At 39.9% G+C, this 18,084-nt stretch overlaps 1 protein-coding gene across 7 annotated transcripts in view; it reads right to left on the reverse strand.

The window, feature by feature from the left end:
• Positions 1 to 18,084, reverse strand: part of lama2 (laminin, alpha 2) — a 378,441-nt gene that overhangs the window by 62,515 nt on the left and 297,842 nt on the right. For all 7 annotated transcript variants that reach the window (XM_067984560.1, XM_067984559.1, XM_067984558.1 and 4 more), the window contains 8 exons: positions 17,909 to 18,025; positions 17,213 to 17,373; positions 15,857 to 15,995; positions 9,772 to 9,874; positions 7,157 to 7,273; positions 6,629 to 6,811; positions 3,820 to 3,974; positions 3,582 to 3,725 (listed from right to left, as the gene is read on the reverse strand). In XM_067984560.1, coding sequence (XP_067840661.1) covers positions 3,582 to 3,725; positions 3,820 to 3,974; positions 6,629 to 6,811; positions 7,157 to 7,273; positions 9,772 to 9,874; positions 15,857 to 15,995; positions 17,213 to 17,373; positions 17,909 to 18,025 — 1,119 coding nt within the window. The remainder of the gene's footprint in view (positions 1 to 3,581; positions 3,726 to 3,819; positions 3,975 to 6,628; positions 6,812 to 7,156; positions 7,274 to 9,771; positions 9,875 to 15,856; positions 15,996 to 17,212; positions 17,374 to 17,908; positions 18,026 to 18,084) is intronic.

Genomic DNA, 18,084 nt, shown 5'->3' on the forward strand with positions numbered 1-18,084 from the left:
GGAATTAATAATGGAGAGTAAGGAAATGGCAGATGAATTGAACAGATATTTTGCATCCATCTTCACTGTAGAGGATAGAAATAACATTCCAGAAGTAATTGTGAATTCAGAGGTGAAAGGGAGGGAGGAACTTAAAACATTTACAATCACCAGGGAAAGGGTTCTGAAAAAATTATTACAACTAAAAGCTGACAAGTCCCCAGGTCCTGATGGACTTCATCATAGGGTCTTAAAAGAAGTGGCTGCAGAGATAGTAGATGCATTGGTATTAATTTTCCAAAATTCCCTAGATTCTGGAAGGGTCCCATCAGATTGGAAAGTAGTGAATGTAGCTCCTCTATTCAAGAAAGGAGGGAAAACAGGAAACTACAGGCCAGTTAGCTTAACATCTGTCATAGGGAAAATGCTAGAATCTATTATTAAGGAGGTTATAGCAGGGCACTTAGAAAATCTCAATGCAATCAGGCAGAGTCAACACGGCTTTGTGAAAGGGAAATCATTGTTTGACTAATTTATTAGAGTTCTTTGAGGAAGTAACAAGCAACGTGGATAAAAGGGGATCCTGTGGATGTAGTGTACTTGAATTTCCAGAAGGCATTTGACGAGGTGCCACATCAAAGGCTACGACACAAAATAAGAGCTCATGGTGTAAGGGGTAACATATTAGCATGGATAAAGGATTGGTTAGCTAACAGGAAACAGAGAGTAGGCATAAATGGGTCATTTTCAGGTTGACAAGAGAGAATGAGTGGAGTGCCACAGGGATCAGTGCTGGGGCCTCAAATATTTACAATCTATATCAATGACTTGGATGAAGGGACCAAATGTATAGTTGCTAAATTTGCTGATGACATGAAGGTAGGTAGAAAAGTAAGTTGTGAAGAGGACATAAGGAGTCTGCAAAGGGATATAGATAGATTAAGTGAGTGGGCAAAAATTTGGCAGATGGAGTATAATGTGGGAAAATATGAACTTGTCCACTTTGGCAGGAGGAATAGAAACACAATATGTTATTTAAATGGCGAGAGATTGCAGAACTCTGAGGTACAGAGGGATCTGGGTGTCGTAGAATCACAAAAAGTTAGTATGCAGGTACAGCAAGTGATTAGGAAGGCAAATGGAATGTTGTCATTTATTGCAAGGGGAATGGAATATAAAAGTAGAGATGTTTTGCTACAGTTGTATAGGATATTGGTGAGACCATATCTAGAATACAGTGTGCAGTTTTGATCTCCTTATTTAAAAAAGGACATAATTGCTTTGGAGACGGTTCAGAGAAGGTTCACTCGACTGATTCCTGGGATGCGGAAAGGTTGGACAAGTTGGGCCTGAATATATTGGAGTTTAGAAGAATGAGAGGTGATCTTATTGAAACATAAGATCCTGAGGGAACTTGAAGGGGTAGATGCTGAGAGGATGTTTCCCCTTGTGGGAGAGACTAGAACTAGGGGACACAGTTTAAAAATAAGGGGTCTTCCATTTAAGATGGAGATGAGGAGAAATTCTTTCTCTGAGGGTCGTGAGTCTGTGGAACTCCCTTCCCCAGAGAGCGGTGGAGGCAGGATCATTGAATATTTTTAAGGCTGAGTTAGACAGATTCCGATTAACAAGGGAGTCAAAGGTTATAGTAGATAGACGGGAAAGTAGGGTTGAGGTCACAATCAGATCAGCCATGATCTTATCAAATGGCAGAGCAGGCTCGAGGGGCCGAATGGCCTACTTCTGCTCTTAATTTGTATGTTCGCCTTTCATAACCTTTTGTGATTTTAAAAACCTTTATTACATCTCCTCTTCGGTTTCTCTGCTCCAGTGGAAAAGGTCTCTGGTCATAACTATAATTTCCCATCCCTGGTATCATCTTGGTAAATCTATGCTGTGTACTCTCCTAATGTCCCCTATATAATCGGGCACCTAAAACTGTACTAAGTATTCAAACCGTGGCCTAACTAATGCATTATAAAAAATTATCATTAGTTCTTTAGTCTTGTAGTATATGTCCCTATTTTTAAAACCTAACATGCTGTTGGCCTTTTCAACCTGCACTCACATTTTCATCCATACTTATCAGAGTCTTTCCATTGAGTATACTCTCCTATTTCTTGTTTTCATTCACAAAATGTATTACTTCACACTTCTCCACATTCAGTTACATCTGCCATTTGTCCACCCATTCCACTAATCTAACTGATGTCTATTATTCTTAGACCTAATTTTATCATATGCCTCCCTTTCAAGTTTCAGATTATCTCTCTATTTATTCACAGAACTCTATTTTGTATACTCAGTTTCCTATAAACCCAAGTGTTAGCCTTGGCTCAATAGGTAGCACTATCACCTCTGAGGCAAAAGATTGTGGGTTCAAGCTCCACTTTAGAGATTTGAGCACATAATCTAGGCTGACACTTCAGTGCCGTACTGAGTGAGTGCTGCACGGTCAGAGATGCCGTCTTTCAATGAGGTGTTAAACTGAGGCCCTTTCTGTCTTTTCAGGTGAAAGTAAAAGATCCCATGGCACTATTTGTAAGAAGAATAGGAGAGTTCTCACCGGTGTCCTGGCCAATACTTATCCCTCGACCAACATCACTAAAGCAGATTATGTGGTCTGTGTGCAAATTGGTTGCCATATTTCCTGCATTACAATAGTAACTACATTTCAAAAGTACTTAGTTGACTGTAAAGCTCTTAAGGATGTCCTGAGCTTGTGAAAAGCGCTATATAAATGTGAGTTCCTTCATTCACAGTCTTCAATGCGCGCCCTTTATACCTTATAGGAATATATCTATTTTGTACTCTATTTATTTCATATTTGAAGATGAAACATTAGTGCCGAGAAATAGAGCACTTTCTCATTTTGGTAACTGGTGCCAGTGGTAAGCACTCCCATTTGAGACACACAACAAAACAGATAAAGCTGGTGATAACAACTGGGCTGATAATCTGATTGCAGATACCACTACATAACTAGCATGGAAATCTGAGGTTTACAATGCATCTGAGGCACCAAGTGCATCCCAATGCATGTTTGGCACCTCCCAAGTTCATCAAGACCCTGAAAAAATAAACAAGGAGCCTCCCCATGCGACTGGAGGGCCTGAGCAGCACTCTGACAACAAGAAACCCCATTTGGAACTAGTGCTGAAATGGAGGCTTCAACTTTAAAAATAATTGGTGCCTCGCCCTCTACTCTCCGCCACTGCTGTGAACGGTGTCCCCACATCCGTGCCACCACGCCCTTCCACCCTGGAAAATCCCGTAGGTTCTCTTCGGGCAGTCAGCAGCCCCCAACTGATTGCCGCCACCCAAAATCTCCCTACTCCCGTCCCCCTGGAACCCCGACAATATCATGAGTGGCATGGCCAAAACGCCAGATAAATACTCAAATAAGCTGGCCTTGTGTCATCAGGCAAGGTCAAGTCATTCTCCGTAAGTGTGCAGAGTGCTTGAACAGCACCAGCGCTGGAGGCACTGCACAGGAGCTGGACTATCAGCCCCAAAGTTTTGTTTAGTGTTAAAATTTACTTTCATGACAATACAGTAGATGGCATAAAAGTTCAGAGTGAGCTCTGGAGATGCATACTCACATATTTTGCACTACCAAGATAAAATAGTAGATTCTCGAGCTCCGCCGTTTTCACATTCAGAACAATAGAATTGTAGGTGCCCTTTTTAATGTCAGGACGGTAAGTGCGGATACAGTCACCACCAGATGAGACGGATACTTTGATCTAAAGTAAGCAGTAACAATTAGATAATGAAATGGAGAGTAGTAAAGTAACAAAAATACTGAACTTGTATTTATCCTGTTTTTGGGTTACTCACGGAGTTGGCATGTTTACGGGCTTGGTTTATAAGCTCTTTTATATGAGAGATATTCCTCCCCAGAGTGTCCTGAAGATTTTTGATAGGTTTCAATTTATCCAGTAACTTATCTGTCTTTTCTTCTAATTCTTTAACTTTCATATCAGCTTCAGCAACTTCATGCCACAAGAAAAAAATATAAATTGTGCAAACTGATCAGTCAGAATTAGACTTAGAATCTATAAGGTCATTATGATACATCTTCCCTAGCTTTTTATATGAAAGGAGTTACTCAGCACAATAGTTTTTACCCTTTCAAACTGAAATTTATGCCACACACTTATCTATGGATCTTACCAACCTCCAATTCGCAGATTGAAGGAAACTAATTCCTATGCCTTTAAACAGTACTGATATAATCGACAAAGAAGTACCAGAAGAGGCTCGAATATGCATAGCCGACAGAAAGGTCTCTAAAATCTATGCCTCTTCAATTTAATATTAACTTAACTAAAATCTCAGAAAAGTGTCCCACCCAGAAGCCCAGAAGGGTAGGTACATGTGTGGCAGACGAGCTTTATCTGAAAAATCTTTTTCACCACTAGTCTCCTCCACCCACCCACCACTCTGAGTTCTTTTTAATTCCATTTGATCTATGAACAATTACATTGTTAATATGGCGACAGCATGGTTAACAATAAGATTTGTGAAATATAAACCACTGGGAAAAGCCATGATTCATCCCCATTTTTAAAAAAATGGTATTCTGGATTGGCTGTGCAATTTAAAAATAACTATTCATTGAATTTCAATGTTAGGAAAGATTCCAAACAATTGCATTTTTGTTGCATCTGGAAACGTTTTGCTGTGTATTTGATTTTTTTGTGTGCTTGTTTATGTTCTCCTTAATGTAGCTGATTAAAAAAGGAATAAATCACTCTTTAAAGTGGGAGGCAAAATTGTTGGTCTGGAACCCATTTCTGGGCAGAGCAGAAGTTCAGAGGTATACGGAATTCTGGTTGTGAAGTATAATTTTATGAATTCACTGAGTCTCATCTGTTGGGCGCATAGATCAGGATTTCGGGCACAGGCACCACAAGATTTTTCCATCCATTGATTTTAATGAACAGAAAATTATGGGGAGTGCACACTCAAATTCCTGATATGCTCTGCCGGAAAGATAGACTCTGTGTTGGTAGCATGAATTTGTAAAATTATCCTTGCGATGTCTGCATTTTCACCAAGGATCCTAAAAAACAGAATAAGATGCAGACTCGACTGACATTATGCAATATGAGAAAACTGAAGTGATGCTGTGAATGTTAAGTGGGAAACAGAGATGAAATGTTACAGACTTTGCAGACATCACACAGTGTGTGGAAGATGAAGCTGGTAATGTACGTGAGGCAAATGGGCTACTTTACGATAAAAATTTCAAGAAAAGGATCATTGTTTCCTCAATCTAGCTCCAACCCCCAGTTAAGTCAATGGCAATCACAAATTTCTTGGATTTACACCCATTCTCTCACCCCAGACACTTAGATTGAAAAATAATGGCACAGGTGAATGTATTTAAATTCACTAGTTCAAAATAACTGATTAAAATAAAATAATACCTCTGCTCTTTCTTGATATTTTTAATTCCTAGCTAAAACCTATCAAAACACTTCTTTGTCACTGTTTGGTGTATATTGTATACATGGTTTAGTGCACTGAAATATCTGCACATGCCATTGATTTCCCGACTTGGAAATATATCGCCGTTCCATCATCGTCGCTGGGTCAAAATCCTGGAACTCCCTTCCTAACAGCACTGTGGGAGAACCATCACCACACGGACTGCAGCGGTTCAAGAAGGCGGCTCACCACCACCTTCTCAAAGGCAATTAGGGATGGGCAATAAAAGCCAGCGACGACCACATCCCATGAATGAATTAAAAAAAATGGAAATGTTAAAATGTAAGACAAAATTCTGAAAAACATTATTGCCAGGAATTTCCTCGGAGCTGCTCCCACTCCACCACTGCAACTTTGCCAGAAGTGTGGTGGAAACCCAGTGTACGTGCATAAACAGAGTTTCTGCTGTACTTCCGGTGATGGACTGGGAGCAGCTCCAAGGAAATTCCTGGTTTCATATAAAAATTATTTATATATTCCACATGTTCAGTTATAATAGTTACTTTCTGAAATATTTTGGTGAATTTTTGAAGTAGTCAAGATGAAGGATTTCAAGAGAGGGGAAAGGAACATTTTCCACTTCTGGCCTCTGGTGGTACCATCGAGCACTCCTAATTAAAGTGAGCTGCTGGGTAAAGTTCTTATTATATTGCTTCAGCAGACTGCCTCAAATCCACACAATAGAACAACTCCTTCTTCATTCTTACAATATGTGCATTTTCCACACAAACTATCCAAGTTGCCTTTCTAAGTGAGACTGTCAGCTTAATGCTGATGTAAGGGCAGAATTGTGTCGCGGAGCCATGCTCAGCGGGTATTAGATTGAGATTCCTCAAATTCACTTTACTTCAGACTTAATTTAGAATCATCAGCCCCAATATTAAGCATTGTATTTGGGGGGAAAATATTTTGGTTTTTAGTTAATACAAAATACAAAAAGTTTTTAGCCACCCACAGTTTTCTTTTTAGTTAAAATGTGCCACCATGCAAAAGAAGTCAGATCAGGGTGAAGAAAATTTAAAACAGAAAGTTTAACATACTGATTTTTGAAGATGATAATGAGATAAAGCAAAGAAAAAAGAGGAACTATTTCACTTGTGCAATTTACTTGTGTAAAACATAAAGATATGGCAACAGTATAACTGAAACCTACTCGTCTTAGCTGGTGTGTTAATGGCGGCGTTTACTTTGGCAACATCTTCCTCGAGTTTGCTGCAGTTGTCCTGCAATCCAAGTACATTCTGGTTCAAGTCTTTTACTTCTGCCAGCACTGCTTTTGCTGTGTCATTTGCCTGTTTAGCTTTATCTTTAGCTGCTTGTATCTTGATGCTTGCATCTATTGTTTCAAAGAAATGCACACGTCACTCAGTTGCAATTACTTGACAGCATCAAAATAGATAAGGATTGATTTGACTATCTTGTTAACATTGAACAAAAAGGAGGCATTATAGGACAGATTGTTTGAGTTTGCGCTGCCGCCGGGGAGCCTCACCTACTGGAGACACAGACTGGGAAATTGTGTCTGCAGTGCCCACTGATTTTATGTCCATTCTGTCAAAGGAGAAGCTGTGCATAATTTCTGATAGTTGAGACTTACAAACGATAATAGAATGTGACCAGTTTTTATCTTAAAAAGACACCACCATAGAAACATACAAAGCCGCATGTCAGAATGACTTACCGTTGGGAATGGCATGGAGTTTTGCAAGAGTATCATTTAAGGCTTTCAGCAAGTTTTTGTTCTTTATTGCACCATCCTTTAGCCTATTTTGTAAGTTATTCAAGTTATCTCCTTTTTCTGAAAGACAACAATTAAATTTCAAGAAGTAGCATCTGTAGTGACACAGATTTCTTGATGTGAATAGATTATTTGTTGGACATTTCTAACTGCCAGTGTTGTATACAGCAGCGTTTCTTTATACTATTGAGTTATTCAAGTTATGATTTAGTGGGTGGATCACCATGTGTCTTGGTGATGAGTCACATGCACCAGGAATTTGATGCATGGTCCATGCTGAGTTTGATGATCTCAACTTATTCCTTCAAGCGAGAGCTGGACCTGTTCCTGACTGGGCCAGAGATCATCTCTTACAAAAGCTAGGTAATGCATAGAATTATCAGGGCCAGAGTGATCTCCTGGACTAGTTTCAATTGCCAAAGGTGTTGGAGAAGAATTTCCCATATCTTTTCCCCCCAAATTGGCCTGGGTCTTTATCTGTTTTTTCGCTTCTCCCAGGAGATCACATGGTTATGGGTGGGGTGGGGGTGTATATATTGTGATACACAAGGTATCACAATTGTGTGGGACAGGTTGGATGGACCAGAGGGCCTTTTCCTGTCTGTCTTGTTCATATGTTCGTAATTGGAGTTGGCAATGGAGATGGTACAATTGGCTTCAGCACTACTTAGCTAAAAAAAAATTGAAAAATCAGAGTGTTGCCACTTTTAATCACCTTTCAGTAACTCCTGCTGGAAAGTGTGCAATTCTGGAGATTGAACGAGGACGGGATTGGGTTAGGACAGAATTGAGCTGGGCTGTGAATCGCAGCATGGTCAAACAGCTGACCAGCAGTCACTATCTATACTCCCAAATGAAGTATGGTCATTTGAACAAGGTTCTAGGGTGACTGTTGGCACCCATACCCCAGAATGTATCAGTACTTTCAGGAGAGTATAGAAAAATAAACACTTGACTCACTAGGAAGCAAAGTTGACAGAGAAGTTAACTTACCTGTTAGTTGAAAAACATATTTATTAAAAAAATAAACTGTTTAGAAATTATAGGGTAGATATATTTCATGGACAAGGACTATAAAAATATATGATAGTGCACGCTTCACTCTTCATTAATTAATCAGTTTGCTTCTTCTGCCTATAAGCAGTCATAACTCATATAGAAGGTGACTGGTCATTGGTCATATAGGATAATACTCAGTACCAGAAATGGTAGTCAGCCTATCCCATCAGAATTGATTGTTGCGAGGATGTTGTTGACATTCTACAAATTTACATCTGGGCACAGTCTAGGAACATAGGAACAGGAGTAGGCCATTCAGCCCCTCGTGCCTGCTCCGCCATTTGATAAGATCACGGCTGATCTGTGATCTAACTCCATATACCCGTCTTTAGGCTTTAAAACAACATAAATCTGAAAAGAACAACTGCTATAAGTAGTTTTCATTATATTCTGTTGGAAGAAATAATTGGTGGAATCACTGAATCAGTTCCAAAGATCAGTTCCTGTAAGTAAGCCCTCACTCCCTGCGAACGATAGTGCTAATATAGCAAACCTAGGGATTAAACAGAAACCCTTGTCACTGTAACTAGCTTACTGGATAAGGACAGGAGTAGAAAAGTTCCAGAACCACAGACAATAGCCACAAAGGCTCTTCAAACACATCAGCAGTAAGAGAAAAACAAAAAAATAGCAAGAAATAGCTTCCGTAATGGCCGAGCAATGTTGCAATCTCAGTATTAGTCTCTTTAAACTGACTTCAGTATGTAGCAGAGCACCCAGAAAACCTGAATGTCCAGTTCATCTGCATGGTTAAAGGAAACACTTGACTGGCTGGAAATTATGGGAAATCATGCATATGACATCATCACATAATTATACACTAACTTACATGCATCCACCCACAGAGTGGCAGGTGCACTCTGCACCACTTCACAACATGATTAGGAAATTGCAACCGGAGGAAAAAGAGCAGAGATCTGGCATTACAGATCTTCAGCTAGTTTTCTGATTGGGAATGCCTGTTTTGTACCCCAAAAAACATTCATTCCCAATTAGAAATCTACCCTAACATGTAGGCAGTTCCAGGGACTTCCTGGGGTGTCTGCAGTACCCATCTAATAGGTGTCAGCTACAAATCCATTTTTCACCTGACTGAAAATTCCTTTCCTCTTAATGGACCATTCACAGAACAAAACCTATCAGGAAGTGCTTCTGGTGATATCACCCAAACCACTTTGCAATTAACTGTAATTAACATATAATACCAGCTAGTTTATCTTTGTGTGAGAGAATACACTACATAACAAAATGTGCATTTCCCAGGCTGAGTTATTTCTTTAAACAAACCTGATTTTAACCCCAAAGGAACTGCAACAAAAAGACACAACAAAACAATGTAAAATATTACAATTTTGTAACAGGAGCTTTAAGCAATCTTGTTATGTTGTGCTTCGATTAGATACTGAGCACTAAGCAATTAGGGCTATTAAACTACACATTTAATTTCTAGCCATATATGTCCCTTTATAAGTTCAAGTATAAGTCCATCCTCAGCTTACCTTTCACATCTGCCCCCAATCGTTTGGCTTCATTCAACTGTCTAAAGCTAGTCTGTAGTGAGGTTTTGGCAGTTTCCTTCAAAGATCCATCTGGACCAGATGCCTGATTAAAGAAACATAACAAAACATGACAATTACCATTACTGAAACAATACAATATTTACAGGATTATGATCAAATTGTAGCCACAGTCTAACATCCCTGATTTTGTTGGAGCAAAATTCTGAAGCTCAGTAGAAAAATAATTTTATTTTCATGTTTTTTAAGTATACCTTCAGGTAGATCACTCAAGCGACAAGTCTATCATGACTGTGCATAACCAAAATCAATCTGTTCCTATGTATGTCTATGGATCTCTTTTTACCTATGAAATTGTGCACTATTTAAACACATCATTTAGATATATCAGTTACGTCAAACTTGCTGATTCACTTGCTTTACTCATTGCTACACTTGGAAAGGAAAAATTTGCAGGGCTATGGGGAAAGGGCAGGGGAGTGGGACTAATTGGAAAGGTCTTTCAAAGATCCGCACAGGCACGATGGGCCAAATGGCCTCCTTCTGTGCTGTATGATTCTATGGTCCCAGCAGCTGCTTCTCATTGCTCTCCCGCCATCCATTCTCCCTCTGGTTGAATATGCTGCTTCTCGCCCCTTTGCCCTTGATTGAAACTCACTGCTACTGTTTCCTATATTGCTCTAACCTAGAGACCACGATTGTCCCATTATGCCAGCTGCTTCTTGCTTGTTGCTCTGCTGGTTTAATATAGGAACAGAGGTAGGCCATTCAGCCCTCAAGCCTGCTCCACCATTCAACCAGATCATGACTGATCTGTATCTCAACTGTTTAAACTTCACAGTCCTTGGGACTTAGGGGCTGATCAGTAAAAGGAGAGTCCGAGAGCGGGAGGAGAGTTCCGAGAGGTGAGTGCAGTGTAAAAGGAGAATCCCAAGAGCGGGAAGAGAGTATGAGAGGTGAACGCAGTGTAAATCTAAGGCAAGTCATGGCAGCAGAGCTCACACCCGTGATATGCTCCTCCTGCACTATGTGACTTCCCGGACACTACAGGTGTCCCTGGCGACCATGTGTGTAGGAAGTGTGTCCAGCTGCAGCTACTGGCTAACTGCATTTCGGAGCTGGAGCTGCGGGTGGATTCACTGTGAAGCATCCGTGATGCTGAGATTATCATGGATAGCACGTTTAGTGAGATGGTCACACCGCAGGTAAAGATTACACAGGCAGAAAGGAAATGGGTGACCACCAGGCAGAGTAAAACGACGAGGTAGGTAGAGCAGGAGTCCCCTGGGGCCATCTCCCTCACAAACAGATTTGGATACAGTTGGGGGAGATGGCTTATCAGGGGAAAGCAGCAAGAGCCAAGTTCAGGGCACCATGGGTGGCTCTATTGCACAGGAGGGGAGGAATAAGAGTGGCAGGGCTATATTGATAGGGGATTCAATTGTAAGGGGAACAGATTGCATTTCTGTGGAAGCAAATGTGAGTCCAGGATGGTATGTTGCCTCCCTGGTGCTAGGGTCAAGGATGTCACGGAGCGGCTGCAGGGCATTCTGGAGGGGGAGGGTGAACAGCCAGGAGTCATGGTCCATATCGGTACCAACGACATAGGTAAAAAAAGGGATGAGGTCCTGCAAGGTGAATTTAAGGAGTTAGGAGATAAATTAAAAAGCAGGACCTCAAAAGGTAGTGATCTCAGGATTACTACCAGTGACACGTGCTAGTGAACATAGGAACAGGAGAATAGACCAGATGAATGCGTAGCTGCAGGGATGGTGTAGGAGGAAGGGATTTAGATTCCTGGGATATTGGGACCGGTTCTGGGGAAGGTGGGACCTGTACAAGCAGGACGGGTTACACCCAAGCAGGACTGGGACCGATGTCCTCGCGGGGGTGTTTGCTAGTGCTGTTGGGGAAGGTTTAAACTAGAATGGCAGGGGGATGGGAACCTGAGCAGGGAGACAGAGGAGGGGGAAACAAGGATAGAAACAAAAGACAGAACGGGAAGAAGCAATAGTGGAAGGCAGAGAAAACAAAGGCGAAAAACAAATAGGGCCACAGTGCAAAATAAAACTAAGATGACTAGAAATCTTAAAAAGACAAGTCTAAAGGCATTGTGTCTTAATGCGTGGAGCATTCGCAATAAGGTAGATGAATTAACAGCACAGATAGATATTAACGGTTATGATATAGTTGCGATTACGGAGACATGGCTGCAGGGTGACCAAGGATGGGAACTGAACATCCACGGGTATTCAATATTTAGGAAGGACAGGCAAAAAGAGAAAGGAGGTGGGGTAGCGTTGTTAGTAAAGGAGGAAATCAATGCAATAGTGAGGAAAGATACTGGCTCGGAAAATCAGGATGTGGAATCTGTATGGGTGGAGCTAAGAAGCACCAAGGGGCAGAAAACTTTGGTCGGGGTTGTCTATAGGCCCCCAAACAGTAGCGGAGATGTAGGGGAGACGCATGCAAGAAGGATACAACTATAATCATGGGTGACTTTAATTTACATATAGATTGGTCAAACCAAATTAGCAATGATACTCTGGGGGAGGAATTCCTGGAGTGTGTACGTGATGGTTTTCTAGACCAATATGTTGAGGAACCAAAGAGAAAACAGGTGATCCTAGACTGGGTATTGTGCAATGAGAAAGGATTAATTAACAATCTTGTTGTGCGGGGTCCCTTAGGGAAGAGCGACCATTACATGATAAAATTTAGAATTCCTCATTAAGATGGAGAGTGAAGTAGTTGAATCTGAAACTAGGATCCTGAATCTAAATAAAGGAAATTACGAAAGTATGAGGTGTGAGTTGGCTAGGATAGATTGGGGAACTTTACTAAAAGGGATGACGGTGGATAGGCAATGGCTAATATTTAAAGAACGTGTGCAGGAATTACAACAATTATTCATTCCTGTCTGGCGCAAAAATGAAACAGGAAAGGTGGCTCAACTGTGGCTTACAAAAGAAATTAGGGATAGTATTAGATCCAAAGAGGAAACATATAAAATTGCCAGAAAAAGCAGCAAGCCTGAGAATTGGGAGCCATTTAGAATTCAGCAAAGGAGGACGAAGAGATTGATTAAGAGGGGAAAAATAGAGTATGAGAGCAAACTAGCAGGGAACATAAAAACTGACTGTAAAAGCTTCTATAAATATGTCAAGAGAAAAAGATTAGTGAAGATAAATGTAGGTCCCTTACAGTCAGAAATGGGGGAAATTATAACGGGGAACAAAGAAATGGCAGAACAATTAAACACATACTTTGGTTCTGTCTTTACAAAGGAGGACACAAATGACCTCACAGAAATGTTAGGGAACTAAGGGTCTAGTGAGAGGGAGGAACTGAAGGAAACCAGTATTAGTAAAAAAATAGTGCTAGGGAAATTAATTGGGCTAAAGGCTGACAAATCCCCAGGGCCTGATAATCTACATCCCAGAGTACTAAAGAAAGTGGCCCTGGAAATAGCGGATGCATTGGTGATCATCTTCCAAAATTCTATAGACTCTGGAACAGTTCCTACAGATTGGAGGGTGGCAAATGTAACCCCACTATTTAAAAAAGGAGGGAGAGAAAAAACAGGGAATTACAGACCACTTAGCCTAACATCAGAAGTGGGGAAAATGCTAGAGTCTATTATAAAAGATGTGATAACAGAACACTTGGAAGGCGTTAACGGGATTGGACAAAGTCAGCATGGGTTTATTGAAGGGAAATCATGCTTAACAAATCTACTGGAGTTTTTTGAGGATGTATCTAGTAGAATAGATAGGGGAGAAATAGTGGATGTGGTGTATTTGGATTTTCAGAAGGCTTTTGATAAGGTCCCACACAAGAGGTTAGTGTGCAAAATTAAAGCACATGGGATTGGGGGGAATATACTGGCATGGATTGAGAATTGGTTGACAGACAGGAAGCAGAGAGTAGGAATAAACGGGTCTTTTTCCGGATGGCAGGCAGTGACTGGTGGGGTACCGCAGGGACCTACATTTATCTTCACTAATCTTTTTCTCTTGACATATTTATAGAAGCTTTTACAGTCAGTTTTTATGTTCCCTGCTAGTTTGCTCTCATACTCTATTTTTCCCCTCTTAATCAATCTCTTCGTCCTCCTTTGCTGAATTCTAAATGGCTCCCAATTCTCAGGCTTGCTGCTTTTGGATGAGGGAACCAAATGTATCATTTCCAAGTTTGCAGACGACACAAAGCTGGGGTGGAATGTGAGCTGTGAGAAGGATGCAAAGAGGCTCCAATGTGAGAGGGCAAGAACATGGCAGATGCAGTATAACGTGGATAAATGTGAGGTTATCCACTTTGGTTGTAAAAACAGAAAGGCAGATTATCTGAATGGTGAAAGATTGGGAAAAGGGGAGGTGCAACGAGACCTAGGTGTCCTTGTACACCAGTCGCTGAAAGCGAGCATTCAGGTGCAGCAAGCAGTTAGGAAGTCGAATGGTATGTTGGCTTTCATTGCAAGAGGATTTGAGTACAGAAGCAGGGATGTCTTACTGCAGTTGTACGGGGCCTTGGTGAGACCACATCTGGAGTATTGTGTGCAGTTTTGGTCTCCTTATCTGAGGACGGATGTTCTTGCCATGGAGGGAATGCAACAAAGGTTTACCAAACTGATTTCAGGGATGGCAGGACTGACGTATGAGGAGAGATTGGGTCGACTAGGCCTATATTCAATAGAGTTTAGAAGAATGAGTGGTGATCTCATCGAAACATATAAAATTCTAACAGGACTTGACAGACTAGATGCAGGGAGGATGCTCCCGATGGCTGGGGAGTCCAGAACCAGGGGTCAGAGTCTCAGGATACGGAGTATGCCATTTAGAACCAAGATGAGGAGAAATTTCTTCACTCAGAGGGTGGTGAACCTGTGGAATTCTCTACCACAGAAGACAGTGGAGGCCAAGTCATTAGATGTATTCAAGAAGGAGATAGATATATTTCTTAATGCTAAAGGGATCAAGGAATATGGGAAAAAAGTGGGAACAGGGTACTGAGTTAGACGATCAGCCATGATCATTTTGAATGGCGGAGCAGGCCCGAAGGGCCGAATGGCCCACTCTTGCTCCTATTTTCTATGTTTCTATGATCTCTACGCTGTGATTGGTGGAGTTAGGATTTATCCACCAATGACAGCATGGAGAGCAATTCCCAAACTTCAAGGACCACAGAATTCAAACAGGTAAAATCTATGAAGCAACAAGTAAGAAGCAGCCAGCATTGTGGCACAGTGGTGCAACAAATTGACATTGTACATTGGAAAATTGTTGTGAATTTGCTATAGGGTTCCCATCTTATGTATCACTTCCTATTTATCTACCCATTCCTAACCTGAAATATTGACAAATGTTCTTAAAAAGTAAAATAAACTAGAAAAGGATGAAAAAGCTGCATGGTCATCATTATTATTTTATGCAATATTTCTTTTCAATAAATTGAATAGCATATAGAAGAGCCATGTACGAAATGATATTTTACTTTGTAAAAGTTATGACTGTGACCACGACATTGTAAAATGTTAAATATAGATTTAATTTACCTACAAGCTACTTTTAGTTTGCATACTACAATCAGGAAAGTGCTCAGAAATATGATATCTAAGAATATAGAATAAAATTTATTATTATACATTTCTTTAAGTTAGTTTAATCAGTGCTAACTATCTGAAACTACTAAATCGTTGTTTCTCAAGAGAAATTGACATTAAAACATCAATGTTTTGAATGTTACTGGACCACATTTTGCACAGTCTGGCAAAACTTACTAAAATGTTACACACTTGTGAGTAACATCAGGGCTAAAAAGATTTCACTTGTTGTGTAAACTGTACATTTCTCAAAACATGCTAACGTTATACTCTATAGTTACATTGTGATTATTAATTTCCATTTCTGCTGGGCTAATATATTTAATTTGTGTTTGATTATTTGCATAAAGCATCATGCTAATGAAGAAATGAGTGATTGTAAAGTGGTTCATCGCTGTACAATACAGTAACAATCAGATTTCCTACAACACTACTTCAGGGACAAGAGGCAGCTTTCCTCCTTACCAGTCTCACAGCTTGATTGGCTTTCTCTTTGGCTTCTTTTGCTATTTTTTCAGCTTCATCAATTTTATCTTTGATATTAGTATAAGCTTTGAAGGCTGCAGTTGCATTAAAGGACAGATTCTTGGCTTCAGCAAGGATGCTGTTTTGTAGAGAAAAATATATTTGTAAACAACAATAACCAAAAATATCAGCAATAACTATCCCTTTGAATATTTTTATACTTGCCATTTTTTAAACAAAATGTTGAACGTTTTGTTTTCTTTTAAGGGAGTTCTTCCCTTCAATCAATTAGTTATATCTGCTTTTATTTGCTTTTTTTTGTCTTTGCAGGGAAAGTCAACATAGCTGTCTTGCTGAGATGATGAGGCAGTTGGTCTACTCCCAGGCCACCATCTGTGCCACTCTTTGACAGCCACCAGAAGGATCTTTTCTGGTAGAGACAACCCTGTAACAAGATGCCCAATCTATTGATAGGGAATTCAGGAAATTGAGAGCTCCAATCAGCATCCCTGTAGCTCCATGATACTGCATACCAATGTCAAATGCAGAAAATACTGGAAATAGACAGCAAGTCTATCTGAGAAGAAGGAGGTCAATGATAACATTTTGGGTAGAGACTCTTCATTAGAACTTCAGTTCTGGTGAAAGAGCTCTACCTGAACTGTTGAGCTACCTTTTCACTTTTTACATGCTGGTGGGACCTATTGGGGTAATTTTGAAATGTCATGCTATTGATGAGGAACCTTGTCCACCTATCTTAAATTTGGGTATAATCTGGGCAGAATTTTCCACTATTTAACCAATGGATGGAAAATCATGTACAATGCCTGTCTGAATTTCTGTTCCATGCTATCAGTGGGCAAAGTAGCCAAAGTCAGAAAATTATACTTATTGTATATTTCTTGCGCTTTTTGTTTTATTTTACTATATGTTTAAAACAATCTCATTACTCTTTGCAAATAATTTTAAAATAATATAGTGCTTCTTTTCTTTGAATTTCTTATTATTGTGGGAGCTTAATTAACCTACACTGTTCCTTGGAAATTCAAACTGATTTTTCTCTCCATCATAAATTTCAAACTGGTTGGTTCTTCTTAAAATGATTTTGTGAAGAGACTTTTGTTCCTCCAACTCTGGCCTCTTGTGCATCTCCTCCCCTTCACCCCACACCATTGGAAGTCTCTCGCCAAATTTCTCCACCTCTCCATCTCTCTCTCCTCCTTTAAGAACCTCCTTAAAATCTCTCTCTTTGACCAAGCTTTTAGTTACCTCTCCTAATATTGCCTAATTTGGCTTGCCATTCATTTTTGTCTTTTAAAGGTACTATATAAATGCAAGTTGTTGTTGTTAACTTACCCATCCAGGATTCCAGATGAGTCATTCAGTACTGCAGCGTGATATTCTGCACGGAGGACTAGATCTGGAAGTTTCTCATCATGAATGCCAGCAGCCAGTTCATCCATTTTATCTTTTAGCTCTGTAGTTAATGGTTCCAGATTTTTTTGCTCTGCTAGTTCCTGTAAAGCAAAAGATGAATGTGCTTTATATAAAGAATAGCATAATTAGTTGTCACTTTTACTAGCTGTTTTTCTATGTACAGGAAATATCCAGGTATATCTCACCATCAAAATGAAGTAAAAATGTACAACATGAGTAAAATACTTGAGGCATACAGTTGGCACGTGCATACTTTACTCATTTAAAAGATCTGTTCGTCAGCTGACCTAAAGCAGCTTTAGAAGAGTCAAAGTAAACTTTCTGTATCTCTGATATCTAATTATAAATTGCTTTTACGCATGGTATGACAATACACCAATTACCTCATTATTTTTGACATGGAAATACAAATCCCTGGTAGTTGCTTCACGCCTTTACTACTAAAAGTTAAGTAATTTATCTTATATCCAACTGACTGATGGTGAGAAATTTCTGGATATTCTCCCCTACTTTGTTTATATCATGCACACGTAATAACCATGCACCACCATTATGTAGCTAAGTTGCTACATAATTATCATTATTAATTTTTCTTTTAAAAAAAAATCTACTTACATCTAATCCCAAAAAGACTGCTTCCAAAAGACGTTTGGCTTCAGCTACGAGATAATGACCTTCCTTAAGTACGTCTTCTGTATCCTTTTTACCACCTTCAACTGCCTGTTTCCTTTTCTGAATTCAAATATTAAAAAGGAAGGAATCAACTCTTACAATATGAGCAAATAGACTCA

The sequence above is a fragment of the Heptranchias perlo genome, chromosome 5 (genome assembly GCF_035084215.1).
Source record: "Heptranchias perlo isolate sHepPer1 chromosome 5, sHepPer1.hap1, whole genome shotgun sequence".
NCBI classification, from domain to species: Eukaryota; Metazoa; Chordata; class Chondrichthyes; order Hexanchiformes; family Hexanchidae; genus Heptranchias; species Heptranchias perlo.